The following is a 16,495-nucleotide window of genomic DNA, read 5'->3' as shown; positions in this document are numbered from 1 at the left end:
TTGTCTCTAACTCCTGTGGACTGCAGGTGTAGCTGGGATACTCAGATTTTAGTGGGGACTGCATATCCAAAGTTGGACGGGCCGGCCCGGTGGTTGCCATGGAGACCGAGCTGAAGCTACATAACTGAGCATAGCCTCCTAGTGTCAGAAAGTACCACCTCTTCATTCAGGCACCCACCAAAGGGGCCGCTGAGAGGCAGTCCTCATGCCAATGGCTTTAGTGTGGCTGGGTTATAATCATCTTAAAGAATGCAGAAGATTTGCCTTCGCCTCTTGATGACAAAAGCAAAATGTGCTTTTATATTAAATTTTAGAGAGGTTTTAGCATCTCGTGTTTACGCCCAAGGACTTAATATGCCACTTAACCCAGACTTTCGGGACCTTTTCTATCTTTCTTGCCTATTTCATCCACTTCCTTCCCTACGGCTCCTTCTCTTCTTCCCGGTCTTGTCTTTCTCACCATCACCCAAACAAATGATCAGCACTAAAGTCAGGGACCCTTCAAAGTAAGGGTTGGAAACAGAAGTGGGTGTGGCCGACACAAGCCACCCACCTTGGAGATAACCCTTCCAGCACTTCGAAGCAGATGGTCATTCCTACATGCTGAACCCTTGTACCTCTGCCCTGCCAGCCTGGGCACTTCATTCCATAGGCGTTTACTTTCCAGACAAGCAGGTATGGCGACTGGGGAGAGGTTCCTGGAATTGGGAGAATCCACACAATTTACCAGCGAAGTAAACACTTGAGAGTGATGTCTGAGCATACGCCTGCCTTTATAATCTGCATTCATCTTCATCGACACCGTTTCTTGTCCCTGCTGTGAAGGAGGAGCTGGGAAGAGAATGAAGTTTATACTGACGTTTCTTTGTTTTCTCGGTTTCCCAGGAACAATGCTGGAGTTGTTTAATTTATATAGGTACTCGATCGCTCATGCTTCCCTTACTTTGTAATACGAGTCATTTACTAAATTTTAGTTATTACATTTCATGCTCCCTCTAAACCTACCTAAGGTTGGATTTCTTTCGGCACAAGTCATTTATTCAGTCTTGGAATCTTCCAGGGCTTTATGTGATTTTGTGGAGAATGCACAATTTACCAGAATTTTCTCCTGAAAGTATAAATTTTATGACCAAACATGGTTCAGTGAATACATACCCAAAATCATAGCTGTGGCAAGAATGAATTCAGAACTAGCACATCCTCTTGGAGGAGATTACAGTTGGAAGACTACTGCCTGAGGTGTGCTAACAGAAGCTAGCATCTCCGATTCTGTGGTGGGTCCCAGCATTCTGTCAGAGACAGTAAGTAGTAAAAGTTGCGTCCTCATTTAGTGTTCTCCCACAGACAGAATTTGTAAGCATATTCCTTATTAAAATTCATAGTAAAGTGTTAATGAAAGTAATGTTTTCCCATATGGCATCGTCGAGCCCTTGCTGTTCTATAAATTTTTCTTTAGATGACTTTATTTACATCTATAAAGAGATAATTAGCATGACTGTTTCTTAAGTAATTTGTACTTGATTCTGAATACAAGTTTTTGTTCAGATTTTCATATTCTCAGGCCCAATCTCTTGGACACTCTACAGGAAACAAAATAATGAGGCCATTTCCTAAAAGCTCCACCCAGAGAAGATGAAAAATTTGTTCAGCTCCATCTATTTATTTCCTTCTTTTCAGTTCCTCATGATCTAATGATTAAGTTTAAATTTATTTGTATGACTCCCTATTCCATTCATTTATTTATTCAGTCAATATTCATTAAGATCATGAGGGAGCCAGTGGTGAGGGGGAGATATAGACACATTCTGTCTTTAAGGAGGTCATGGGCGGGGCTGAGGTGGGGAGTGGTCGTGATGCTCACTAAGGAAAAACAACACAAATATGTTTATACTTGGCAACTGTGCAGAGTGTGTCGGAAGAGAAGTACAGGGAGGCGCAGAGCATGTGCGACAGGGGAGCTGTTGTAGTCAGGGAAGGCTTCCTGAAAGAAGTGGCCCTTGCAGTGACCTGAAGGGTGCATGGGAGTCGACTTGGGGAGGGGACAAGTTCTGGGTGGGAGGAACCACTTACAGAGGTTCTCGTTCCTGGACAAGCTTGCCAGGTGTGAAGAAGTGAAGCAAAGCACGTGGCCGGGCCCTGCATTCCGGTGGTGGGGGCCAGAGGGGAGGGCTGGGTGTCTGGAGAGGTATATCTGTACGGTCAGATACTGTTTTCCTGTAGAATTCAGTTCACTCTGAGAGATTGGTAGAATTCAGAGGGAAATTTTTTAGGGGGACTGGTTAATGAAAAGGCTGTTTATTTACTGAGGATGGTCCATAACATGTGAAAGAACTCCTACTCTAAACAACAGATGTAAACACATAGCTTTTTTTACCTTTTAAGTAGACTTTGTTTTAGGTTCACAGCCAAATGGAGCAGAAAATACAAAGAGTTCCTGTATACCCTCTGGCCCTGTACGTGCACAGCCTCTCCTGTTATCACCCTCCCCCACAGTGGTACAGTTGCTACCTTGACGACCCTTCATCCACATATCATCATCACCCCAAGTCCGTAGTTTACGTCAGGGTTCGCTCTTGTACATTTTATGGGTTTGGACAAATGTATAATGTATCCACCATTACAGTATCATACAGAGTGGGTTCAGTGCCCTAAAACTCCTCTGTGCTCTGTCTGTTGATCCCTCCCTCCCCTCACCCTCTGACAACCACTGATCCGTTCACTGTCTCCATAGTTCTGCCTTTTCCAGAATGGCATAGAGTCGGAACCATACAACACTGTAGCCTTTTCAGACTGGCTTCTTTCGCTTAGCAATATGCATTTAAGTTTCCTGAGAAATATTTTGAATGAATGTATCGTTGTGATGACCACTAGCAAAGATTCATTTTAAAAAATATTTTGAGCCATGGAAATGCTGAGTCTCAATTTCCTGGACCCCTCTGTTAGCTGCTGTGGAACACGTGAGAAACTTTGTGAGTGTATCGACAATAGAAAGGAATATCCTTATAACAATAAACGAAATCAGCTATTTTATTGCTTAATTCCAAAGTAATAGGAAAATATTCTGGATGAAAATGAGCTGCTAAATTTTAATCTATGCCTTCATTTTAGAAACTTTACATTTAACATGAAATGAAAATCATCGATGGAGTCACAGCTAGTTACTTGTGGTTTCATAGGGTTGATTTGTAAAGTTTAGGTCTATTGTGGGTTTTCCGGAACGGTTTCAACTCAAATATTCTGTCCTGCTGTTGGGCAGTCACTCAGGGCTGAGTTTCCGAAACTGCCCACTGCTCAGGCCTTGTGGCTCTTCCACACCATCCCCTGCTTATGCTAAAAAAAACAAGTGGGATCTGTCCTAATTCTCTGTTTTCTTTGCAGATGGTTGTATCTAGATAACTAGTTTTCATCTCTCTTTATCCTTCCCTGGAGGGCTGTCTTTGAGTGAAGTGTTTACTTGAAGCTTTTGAAGAATTATTTTTCTTAAAGGAAAAAATCAAAAGGCTAGAAATGGAGGGACTTTGAAAATATCATTGAAATAGTGTCTGGGTGCAGTTGATTGAACTTTATATAGACTCTTTGAAAGTTGGATTGAGTGGCATTCATGTTTGATCTAGTTAAACCAATAAAATACAGGATATAATCTTGAGATAATTACAGAAGTCCCGCTGTCTGATCCTACCTGGAGGTTACAATGATGATTCTAGAGGCAAATGTCTTTCATGCCTAATGTACTTTGTTTCTTTATTTTGCTGGCTTTTAGCCAGAGCAAGACTTTTTTATTGTTGTTGTCAATTGGCTTTAGTGGTGAAGGCTATTGTAATGCAACTAAAAACTTCCCCCAGGCGGGATGTTGAAATGTACCGGATTCTTGTCTTTTTCCATTGCTTTCCTGCTCAAAGAGAGGTAAGAGCAGGTAAGCAGCGTAGGTGGATGGTGCAGTGTACGTGCACACCTGGCCCAAACACAGTGGCTGGAGTTACTCAGGGGCTTATAGACATCCTTGATGCCATTAAGCAGGGTTCGTAGAAGTTCTTTGTAGAGATAAATTGTATGTATGGCCGGTGGTGATTGATAAAGGCAAAGGCATAGGGCAGCTGCAATACCTTGACATGGGGGGGGGGGGATTGTTTTAAGAACAATAGGAAACCCAAAACCCAAAAAGGAAATAAGGTGGAAATGTGTGTGTGTGTAGAAAATTTCTGCAGAGAGAAAACTCCATGAATAAATTCAAAAGACAAGTGATGCACTGGAAACGTTTTACAACACCTATTACAGACAAGTTATTATTAAGTCTAATTGGTCCTAATAGCTGCTGCAGTTGCTAAGAAAAGGGTAAACCATCCAAAATAGATATGGTAAAACACATAGACAGTTCACCGTAAAGGAAATACAAATGGCCAATTAAAGGCAGTTAGAGCAATTGCCGTCTCATCACATTGGCAAACATTGGCAAATTGCTACCACCCAGGGAAAAATCTGTGATAATTCCCCCCGCCCCGCTCGCACCCCCCAAGCCTCACTAATAAGATGGAACCGGTTAGCCTAGGATGAGAGTTACACACAGGAGCTGGGAGACTGTAAGTCCAGGATTTCTCCTGCACTCCTCAGAACAAACATAATGGCAAACAAAGGAAGTAACGTCAATAATCACAATGGCCTTTAAAAAAAATTTTTTTTTTATATCTAACTCAGTGCCAAATATTTTGCTAAATACTTTGCATGGATTACCTTTTTAATCTTCCCAAGCAAACTGTGACACCCTATCTTCAGTAATGAAAAAAGAAATGATTATAATCACAATAATCTTTCATGCCTGCTCGCTGTTGCCCCGAATATTTCTTTCTAATGACAGCTTTTCATTTGATGATTAATGGGAAATTGTGCTTAAAATGAAAATGCTTTGGTCGAGGAGATGCATTGATATTAACTCCCAATAAAATGTAGACAACAGATGGGCTTTGTGGCTATTGGGGTATTCGAGCCAATAGGACAGGGAACACTGTGTTTCAGCATGGGAGGGGGCGCAGAGTTTGCGTTTGCTGGGCGGCTGAAGAGAGTCTTTGCCGGATTCTTTTATTGTTGAGGTTGGACCATTTCCTCTACAAAGGGAGCAAAAGGATTCTAACCAAGGTGTGCCATGAACAGAGCGTCTCACAGATCGAATCCTCTATTTTCTTTTTAAACCCCCTGACATTTACTAAATAAAATATTTTATTTCCAATAAGTCAAAATCCACTGTAATCTGCTTTCTACCTACTCAGCCAACCTCCTCTCCTATTGTCTGTTCCAGCCCATCCATCCAATCTGTTGTTCCCTGAGCTTATGGCGTTCAGGGCTGTCTGGACCAATTCTGCTCTCCTTCCGAGATTATAAACCTGGAGATTCCTTCACAGCCCACTGTAAATCTCACCCTGTGTCTCACTCAGCTTTCCTCACTGGGGTACTCACGGTTGAGTTTAACCACTGGCTTCAGGATGTCCGTATTTTAGTTGCCGTCTTTGACTCCCAGTTTCTTAAGTAGAAAATGGGTAAATGAAACTTGTGTCGTATACGGGATGGTTATGTGGGGCTGAATATGTCCAACACCAGAGCGAGTGCCTGCTATATAGATGTGGCCAGTCATGTCATCATGGTAATAGTTATAGGTAATAATCAGGTCAGTGGCATATTACCCCACGGGTAACATTTTGTCAGCCACTAATGGGGGGCAAGCAGCAGTTACCACGCCTGCTTTTGCAGGCCCAGTCACCTTTGCATGGCCTTTGATGGAAGCCACCTCTGTGAGAATCAGGAGCAGGTCCAGTTGCTACTGTGAAACTTTGAAGCAGAGAGCAAACAGGAAGGCCGGTCTGCTGGACCACACACTCTAGTTGAGGAGCTAAGGCTTAGATCAAAGAAAACAGATGCTACAGCAGGAGAGGGTGTGATACATCTCTCAAGAGCTGTGCGGCACATGCAGCAGAGGCAGGCATCCAGAGGTCCTGCCCATCTGTCCAGGAAAAGGCAGACCTGGAGGGGAAGGAGGTGGAAGTTGGTCCGAGGTCAAGGTTCCCAGAGCAAGGGGCCGGACCCTCTGACCTGACACGAGGAGGCAGAAGGTCCTCAGACCTGGTGCAGGAGCTTGTCAGGATCTGGCCCTGACCTAGTCTCTTAGATTGGCGTCCATTCACTTCAGCCCTGAGTCTCTTTAGAAGGAACCGCACTGGTTCCCATCTCTGGGCTATGAGCACCGAGCACTCAAGTTGGGGCCAGGATGTTCTCTGACAGACGTGGTCCTCGGAAGTCCCAGCGGGACCCAACCCCGCATGGACCAAAGAGCCTTCCGGGAAAAGACAATGAGGGTGACGTTCTCCAAAGCTGCCCTGGACCCTGTTGTCAGCTTTCCTGTGAAAATATACTCCTCAACGTTTGGCCCCTGCTTTTTGTTGCAGTTGTCACCCTGTTTATGACCGACAGCTCAGTCTGCCTAACCCCCACTGTGAACTTTGAGTTTGTCACCAGGCCAAGGGCTCCTTTTCTGAAACACCAATTTGCCCATAATGCCCTCTTTCTTGCACCCTTTTTACTAACACGTCATTTCCAGTAATTAAACCATGTCCACTGTTGGTCCAGCTTTGGCCTCTGCCCAATCTAATTATTTCTCTGATGTCAACCCTGCCAAAGATCATACTTAACCTCAGCCCAGGCTGTTCATATACTGCTCCAGCTTCAGCCCTTGTTTGTCGGACTGATGAACATTGATATGTAGAGAGAGATGAGGGCCCCCTGAAGATGTGTGGACCTTAATAAGGGGATGAGTAGGTTGATACCGCATTATCTAAAATTGCAGAGATTCAGCAATTTGGGGGAGTTAAGACTGTAAAGGGGAAAGTTAGGGCCATATGGTGCAGAGATTTCATAGCTAAAGCCTTACTGTGGGACTGAGATCTACAGCTGAGTGAGTTTTAGATAGGAGAGGAAAATTTCTAATCCTAAACAGTTGAGATCTACCCAGTGGTTTGGGGAATCCTGTATTATTAAGATACATTACTGTGAATGGAAGAGCAAATACCCATACAATGGAATGTGACAACGAAAAAGAATGAAGTATTGACCTATATGGCAATGTGGATGAAGCAAAAATAGTATATCATTTAACACAATGTAAAACATGATGAAATGAAAGAAGTCGGACACAGAAGACTACATATTGTATGATTCCATTTATAACAAGTGTCCAGAGTAGGTAAATTTATAGAGAAAGAAAGTACGTTCGTGGTGGCCAGGACCTGGGTGGAAGGACTGCTAATGGGTACTGCTTTCTGTCAGGGGTGATGAGAAAGTTCAGAAATTAGTGGTGATGGTCGCACAACCTTTCTTCTGAAAACCATTGAGTTATATAAGTAACTTTTGTGTTTGTGAATTATATATCAATAAACGTGTAATAAGAGTATTTTTCAAAAGATATATTATTGGTTCAGTGTTCTTTTAACTGCAAACAAAGGTGATACTATTCTATTCATACCGATGTTCTTAAAAGCTTAGGCATTCATATACAGGAAATGGACTACTTTATCTCATACCCAACCTTGAACTTCAAAGAACAGGAGGCCACAGCATCTTAATTTTTGGATGACTGTTTCTGTTATCTGTTACAACCACGCCAGCCTAGAACAATCTGATGTAAATATCACAGTCCAACCATCACCAAAATTTTAGTCATGTGGAATGACAAGTTTCAAGCAGGAATTCAAATACTAGGGAATAAATCATAGTCCTACAAAGCTATAGTCAAAAAGATACACGCACCCCTATCTTCATAGCAGCACTATTTACAATAGCCAAGACATGGAAGCAACCTAAGTGTCCATCAACAGATGAATGGATAAGGAAGATGTGGTACATGTATACAATGGAATACTACTCGGCCATAAAAAAGAAGGAAACAATGCCATTTGCAGCAACGTGGGTGGACCTAGAGATTGTCATACTAAGTGAAGTAAGTCAAAGGCAAATACCACAGGATATCACTTATATGTAGAATCTAAAATGTGACACAAATGAACTTATCTACAAGACAGAAACAGACTCACTGACATAGAGAACACACTTGTCGTTGCCAAGGGGGAGGGGTGTTGGGGACGGGAAGGATTGGGAGTTTGGGGTTAGGAGATGCAAACTATTGTATATAGAGAATGGATAAACAACAAGGTCTTACTGTAGAGCACAGGGAACTATATTCAATATCCTGTGATAAACCATACTGGAAAAGAATATGAAAAAGAATGTATATATTTATATAACTGAATCACTTTGCTGGACAGCAGAAATTAACACATTGTAAATCAACTATAGTTCAATAAAATAAATTTTAATAAACAAATAAATCCTAGTCCTAGTATTTGGTACATGTTGAGTAACTGTCAAGCTGTGCGAAGTAGATTGTGTCTCACTTAGTTATCCCACTGACCTCATGCAGGAGATATTGTCCTTATGCTTTACAGACAGATACAGACTGAGGGACAGACATAGTAATTCCCTTGTCCAGAGTCACACATCCCAGTGAAAGGGAAAGAGGAGGTTTTTCCCATGGGATTTGACGTCCAGGCTCAAACACTTATTACTGAATTGGTTAAAATTGAAAGCCTCCAGGATGCCAACTTGTAAATTTACCACAGCTACTTACTATGGAAGAACCGTCTAGCGGTCATTTTCCTGTTGGTCTGTATTCTGTTGCTCAGCACACCCGAGAGACGGCTCAGACACTTTTCCTTTTGAAACACCTTGAAATCTTCATTATTTTATATGTATTTGTATCATAAAGTCAAGGGCAAAAAATGATATCCTGTTTTAGGAAGAGGGACATATATCAGGGTGGCAAAATTGGTCTTTCATTAATGCAGGTATTTTAAAATTATATTAATACACACAGGTGTATGTAGATTTCAAATAGAAAATTATTTAATGAGTCAATATTTCTTTTTCTTTTTGCAGAACAACGGTTCCCTGGTTTGGTGCCAGAATCACAAGCAGTGTTCTAAGGTACGTTCCCTACAACTGTATCAGTATTTTAAAAAACGTTTCATTTTGTAACAACTGTTAGAGTCACAGGACGTTGCCAAGCTAGTACAGAGAGATCACATGTACTCTTCACTCATTTCCCACCAGTGGTTACCCTTTACGTATATGTAGAACAATAGCACAAGCAGAAAATCGCCTCGGTACAAGGTATGTATATAGTTCTATGAGATTTTATCACATGTATGGATTTAGTTAGTGTGGCCACCACTGCAATCAAGATACATATATCAACATTACTGTACACTACCTTATTTCTCTCTTTATTCTCTAATTATTTCAATCAAAAGTATTTTTAAGGAGAAAACATCTTCTGATTACACGAGAAGATTTCATGCATTCTCCTTACACCTAAGTTGTTTTGTATGCGTTTATTGTGTTTGTGTGTGGGAATTGCTCATTCGCTAATCGGATTCTTTAAGCAGTCTCTTTTCTATCTTTGAGTACTTCTTGTTGCACACACATGCTCTCAAGTTACCATTATACTCATTCATATGTTTCATAGCATAGATTTCTTACCTCAGTCCCCAAACATCACCATCTTTAAATATATTTATATGTTTATAGAGAGAGTATATATGTATGTATATGCTTCAGCTCCAGTCTCAAAGTCGGTTTTATTCAGATTATATAAGTGAATAAAGTTTAAACTTGCTATCAATACTGCAGCACTTTGGGATTGTAATAGCGTTTGATGAGATTTCTTTCATGGTTACGACTATTAGACCGAAAATTGAAGCATTCCTTGATTTTACAACCAAAATTTCATCTGAGCAATACACAATAATATGAAACAGCATATTTATGAAGCACATTATTAGTTTGAAAGGTCTTTCAAACAAATTATCTCAAAGTAAACGGTTGTAGAATAATGTTCCTAAACCTAAAACTTCACTATAATGATACATTCTGACATTCATGCATGCGTTGTGTCATTTAATCCACATGAGCGTTATTAAAAACAGAACAGAATTATTTATGTGAATGTGAAATTATTTGGTGAAAACAAACTTTGCTTAGTTCTGACTCTCTGGATCCTGGGCAGAAATGAAATGTCTGTTTTATGATCCTTTAACTCTTTTTATATAATATCATACATATTTGCTCTGATAAGATATTTTCTGGTTATCTATTATATTCATCGTTCTTCAATTGGTGTTTTGGGTAATTTGTTTATGTCATCACTGCAGGAGAGGATATATATGTGTGTGTGTGTGTGTGTATGAATGTATGGCTATGAGGCTGACTAAATTTCATAAGTAGTGTTTTTGTCCAGTTTTGTTAGTTGGGTATTACTTGAATGATAATTTGTTGTATCAGTATTATTTCTCACAAGCACCTCTTTTCTCCTTATGCCATCAAGAAATTAATTTTTTTTTACACTTGAAATTTGAATGGGACACGTTCATTTAAACTGCTTTTAAAATATCCTAATTAAAGAACATTGCAGCCCTAGGGAATACAGATTGTTAAACCATGTTTTGTAATTGAATGATCAAGGCTGACCTGAGAGACTGAACTTGACAAGAAAAGAAATCAATTCCTTTTGCCTGAAAGCAGAAATGAATCAGTAAGTCATAGATAACTTCAACAGAAACTTTGAAATATATTACAAAGCCAACATAAATTTAAGGGTTGTCTTTAGTCTGAATACTTGGGGATGAATCTTACATGTTAATCAAAGTTTATGTCTTTTGGATATTATCACCATGGGATACATTTGCAGATAATTACAGTTTGCACTTCTTCTGAGATTCATGAAGCATCGTGTAGGCTTTTCCTTTGCTTTTTAGGTTAATGAGGTGAAGGGTGAGCGGTGGTAACTCCATTTTACCCATGGGGAAATTCAGGCACATACGTATTGCATAATGTCCTGGAATCACTCAGCAAATCAGTAGAGGTAAACTAAAGTTTGGAATGCCATCTCCTAGGCTGTGTTGTATAGAGAGCAACAACTTGAAAAACCGTTTTGAGCAAATATTCGGACAGCAGAGTAAAAACACCTCATCAAATCAAGAAATGATGCTGATGATACAACTTTCTGAATATATATTAAAAGATAAAGTTTACATAACATTTTATAGAAAGTACACACTTTCTAATTAGTTCTCGTTGTGTTTGCAAAGCCCATCACCTTCAGGATCCCTCCAGAAGGTGAGTTCTTCTTCCCATCTAACTGCCTGCCTTGTCCATCCTGCCATCATCTCTTGCCTGGACCCATCCAGGAGCATCCTCTTGGGTCTCCCAGCTTCTACTCGACCCACGTGGCTGCTGGAAAGACCCTTTAAACATATCAGCTGAATCTTGCTGCTCTCTGCCTCACACCTTTTAATATCTTCCTACCTCACTCAGTCTAAAACATCGGCCCTGTCTTGTCTGCCTGTGCTCTCTCTCCAACTTTCTCCTCTGCTTTACCCCCATCAAGCCTGCTTTTCCCTCCACCAGAAGGCTCCTTCCGCAGTCACCCAGCTCACCGCACCCCATTCATGTCTCAGCACAAATGCCACCTTCTCAGCCTTGCCCTCCCAGGTCACCTCCCACCCATTTACACACTTCCTCGGCCTTATTATACCCGCACGACATTATACAGTTGTTCCTTTATCTCTGAGAGTCTGTCTCCTTCACCAGAAAGTAAGCTCCAAGGGGCATCGACTGAGTTGTCTTTGTTCATTGTGGTATTTTCAAGCCTAGAATGGAGTTTGGCACAGAGTAGTTGCTCACCAAATATTTGTGAATGAATCCATGAATGAAGTCCATACAGTACATTTTCTTCCTCCCCCAAAGTACGTCATTACTGTATTACCTTCAGGAAAAAGGTTATAATCCATTTTGTATCCATGTAACTTAGCATGGTTATTTATTATTAATTAGGAAAATCTTCCTCCTATAATGAAGCCAGTACTATGAAGTCAGGGGTCTTTGGCATCATTTAGCTCCTAGATGATGTAGAGCAGTGACTTACTGTCCTGCATGGTTTGAGGCCAGTGGTTCTCAAGCTGGAGCGATTCTGCTCCCAAGGGGACATTTGGCAATGGCGGGAGACGTTTTTGGTCGTCACTACTGGCATCTAGTGGGTGGAGGTCAGGAATGCTGACAAACTACAGGACGCCCTCACAGTGAAGAAGCTCCAAGCTCAGTAGCGCCGAGGGAGGTTGAAGAACCCTGGTCTGTGCATTTTGCGAGTTATAAAGGAATTGAAGAGCACACTCCTATTCTCAGCAGTTTTACTTTATTATATAAAGGAAAATAAACATATAATTTACCGAGCATGTGGTATGCGCCAAGCACCTTTTCAGGGGCTCATTATATGTTAGGAATTCTAATGCTCATCCATATACAGTTTCTTTATTTTAATAAATAAATTTATTTATTTATTTATTTTTGGCTGCGTTGGGTCTTCGTTGCTGTGCACGGGCTTTCTCTAGTTGCAGCGAGCGGGGGCTACTCTTCGTTGCAGTGCGCGGGCTTCTCATTGCGGTGACTTCTCTTGTTGTGGAGCACGGGCTCTAGGCACGCAGGCTCAGTAGTTGTGGCTCGCGGGCTCTAGAGCACAGGCTCAGTAGTTGTGGCGCATGGACTTAGTTGCTCCGCGGCATGTGGGATCTTCCGGACCAGGGCTCAAACCCATGTCCCCTGCATTGGCAGGCGGATTCTTAACCACTGCACCACCAGGGAAGTCCACATCATATACAATTTCTGTAAAAGACCAGATAGTAAATATTTCCATCTTTGTAGCCCATAAAGGCTCAGATGGCAACTACTCATGTGGCCACTGTAGCCTGAAATCAGTGCTAGATAGTCCCTAAACAAAGGACAGTGGCTGTGTTCCAATAAAGCTTTATGGTTGGACACTGGAATCTGAATTTCATGTAATGTTCATGTCATGAAATTTTATTATCTTTCCCAACCATTAAAAACTGTAAGAACCATTCTTTGCCTGCTGGCTGTACACAAACAAGTGCCCGGCTGGACTTGCCCATTTGCCAGAGTTTGCCGTTGCATTCACATATGCAAAATCAGTCAAAAACAAAACAGTACAGTTGCATTTGTCTCTCAGTACAAAGACATATCTTGGTGTATTCAAACTAAAAAATGGACAGTTTCTAGCCTCCTGTGTGGAACATTTTTGGTCAGCTTGAGAGGATTCGTTGAATGAATGAATGGTAAACAACAGTAAGAAAACATCAAATCACAATTAATTTTTGAAAATTCAGTGTTAAAACGCAATTATTAGAGCCAGTAAAAATTGTGGAGCGCTTCAAGATGAGCAAAATATGGCTGGATGTCCCCTCTTGCACCCTTGCAGGTTATCTGCGTTGCTCATCGTCTTTGAGCTATTTTGTTACTCTGTAAACGTAGAAAGCTGGTAATAATGCAGGTGATTCTTGTCCACGGAAATGCAAATGGTTGTGTGCAGTGTAGTGCGTTGATGCTTCCCCCATCAATAGACCATTTTGCATCTAGTTGTATATCCATTCTAGCATTTGTTTTTGTGTGAATATATTTATATTTCTTGGATTTCTCCTTTGAACCAGTAACATACTACTGGTTCTTGCAGTATTTCATGAGTTAAATCGTGGACACTTGTTCATTTTATATTTGCATGCGAGTCATGCATTTACTTTATAAAATAAGCATCCTTTGACCTTATGCTGCTCAGTTACCTTTCTAAGCATTGCATCCAAGAATGACGTTCTTGTTGACACGCACCCCTGTCTGGGAGCAGGCATGCTCATCCTTCTCCTTTTGGGTGTTATAACTCACTCATCCGACTTTTGTTTCCCATTTGGTTGTGAGGATTTGAGTTGAAAAGCAGTAATTTAGGGCTCAATCTTGGTGCGGTGGCATGTTGCTTTGATCTCAGTGGGAGTTCGGTTCTTATAAGGGCTCTAACTCCAGATTCTTAGTGATTTTGCAGGTTTATTCAGAGCCAGATTTCGAGGTGAGGAAGATTGGTTTTGCTTGTATGAACATCTGGGCAGTTTCATTTGACATCTCTGAAACTTATCGGATAAAGGTCAAACCCCAGAAACATAACTGAATGTGACTGTTGAAGGTTTTTGGGTTGTGTTAGATGCCTTCTGTGATTTATGTGGTAATGACTTTAAATCCATAGAGCCCCAGGAAAATACATCTTAAGGAGGAAAATGAAAACTCAGGCACCCATGGAAATGCACTATGTCCAAACACGCAAAGAACCAAAGTTGAACAGTTAATTTTTTGTAATATTCTAGTGTACAACAGTTTGAAAGTTCAGTTGTTTTATATCCTTTCAAACATTTAAAGCCTACTGTAATACTTACTGACATTCATACAGTTTTCCCTGACTTTGTGTAATCGACTTCAAGGACAAAGTTGACGTATACTGAGCGTCTCTTGTCCAACGTATTGATATCTTTTGGGAGGTACCAGTTATTCCATAGGCAAAGCCACCATTGACATTGATTGTCAAGAGAAGTTGTAGGACTGTGCCACTGGAGGAGTAGAAGACTTCTCCAGTGTTCAAATTAATTCCCTTTATTTTGGATACCAATGTTATTATGTCCATAAGTAATGATCATGATGTTATTTCTAAGTAAATGGGATGTGATAATCTAGGAAGAGAGAAATATTGTATTTCCTTAAACCAGTGGAATGAAAATGTGTATGGAATGCGTATGAAAAGAAATGGTGAGGCGTGTGAAAGTTTGGCTACTGTTCTTTTGAAATACCAGTCTGTACATGCATTATGGTACTAGCATGATGAATAAAAATTGTCAAATGCACATTTGTTAGACTATCCTATAACATCATGCCAGTAAATGGCATAATTTTAAGTACCCCAAAGACCATGATGTGCTTCTGTGCTAACCAAGAGATGAAGTCTCTCCTCTGGGACACCTGAGCTCTTGGATTTCCGGGTCTCCATGCAGCTGGAAAGTCACATCCTCAGCAGCCTTGAGTTAGGGGTCCATGTGTAGCTACATTCTCAAGTACTCCATCCAGTGTCACTGTAGGGGAACATTCAAGTCGGTATCGTCTCTGAGGTGAAGGCAGAAATGGAGAAAAAAAGAAAGAACAAAGTAAGAGAATGGGGAACAACAGATAAAAACAAAAAGAACGTACAAATGGGGGAGCTAAATGAGTCCCCAGTTTCAGAACTTCCTTTCTGGAGTGGTGAGTGCCGAGGTTTCTGAGAATCAGCGAAGGCTCCCAGCAGCGTCCCTGCTAGGGCTCAGGCAGGTGGATCGGTGAGTTGATGGTTTTAACAATGAGAGATTTGCCATCTGTCACCGCCTCCTGGAATGCAAGCTCACAGCCCTAATTGGAGCCTTCAGCATGGAAGGCAGCCCGAGCTGGTGTCACTGACTTGCTTTCCCTCACACCGTCATTCTTATGGTAAGTGTTTTCTGCCCCCACGCTGGGAACTTTTATCAAACATATTAGTGTGCTTTGGGGCGATCATTAGCCATCAGTAGCTGGAACATTCCAGGGTGTTTTTAGCCTGGAAACTAGCCTGTGTGCTGCAGTAACTTGCAAAACTTGGCCAGGCTCATAGCACCATCAATATTTAAGGAAAAGAACAGGTTCTTTTTTGGATTTAAATCCAACATGTGACGTGTTAATAGCCCAGCGTGTTTCTGATTTTCCATATCGGTTTTTATGGATGTGAAAGACTTCCACCTGCTGTAAACTTCAAAGCAAAGACATGTGGAGGGGAAAAAGCACCTCTATGTAAGTCTTTATCCTCACCCCTTCCTCAGCTCTTCCTATCAATTTCTCCTTCCATCTGATGAAAGAAGATGCAAACGAAATCTCTTATTTGGTTCATGACTGAGGAAGGGTTCCCTGAAAGCTGGCTTTAGAAAGGGAATGCATTTTGAACATATGAAACACGTATACGTCAGGATGCGTCACATGGTGATAATGGTCTGACAAACGTTTTGAAGTTGTATTCATCAGAAGGCACACAGAGGAGCCGGGATGAGCTCCGATTGCTTGAAGATGCTGGGTTTGAGCTGGCAACTGGCAAAGAGGACCAGTGTCGATTGAAGGATGGGCATGGTTATGTTTCAGAAAGAAGATAGACTTGGACTTCAGTAAGCTGGGGAGGGCAGAATTTGTGGGCACTGAATACGTCATTGTGCTGAGTTGCCCTGCCTTCTCCAAGAAGTAGTCTCCCCTGAGGTGAAAACTCTCACTTGAATTTAGGGGTGGGGGGTCAGCATTTGCTTTTCTGTGTTCATGATTGTGACCCCATCCTGTAGGTAGTCCTTGACATGGGGGTCAAGTTGTTCTACCTAATCCTACACAGGAGTTCCTCTTAGAAGCCTAATATGTGTTGGTACATGGTCTGTCTTGGAAACACTATTGCTCAATGTTTGTAAAAGAGCAGTTGTTATAGGGAAATAAATCTAGGTATTAATTTCAACTCTGTTTTTACTAGCTGACACTCTCT

At 41.3% G+C, this 16,495-nt stretch overlaps 1 protein-coding gene across 5 annotated transcripts in view; it reads left to right on the top strand.

Annotated features, from left to right (window-relative positions):
• Positions 1-16,495, top strand: part of ANOS1 (anosmin 1) — a 675,260-nt gene that overhangs the window by 511,735 nt on the left and 147,030 nt on the right. For all 5 annotated transcript variants that reach the window (XM_049704920.1, XM_049704921.1, XM_049704922.1 and 2 more), the window contains one exon: positions 8,974-9,021. In XM_049704920.1, the coding sequence (XP_049560877.1) occupies positions 8,974-9,021 (48 nt within the window). The remainder of the gene's footprint in view (positions 1-8,973; positions 9,022-16,495) is intronic.

This window comes from Orcinus orca, chromosome X (genome assembly GCF_937001465.1).
Source record: "Orcinus orca chromosome X, mOrcOrc1.1, whole genome shotgun sequence".
Lineage (NCBI taxonomy): Eukaryota > Metazoa > Chordata > Mammalia > Artiodactyla > Delphinidae > Orcinus > Orcinus orca.
This window is presented reverse-complemented; position numbering and strand designations above follow the sequence as displayed.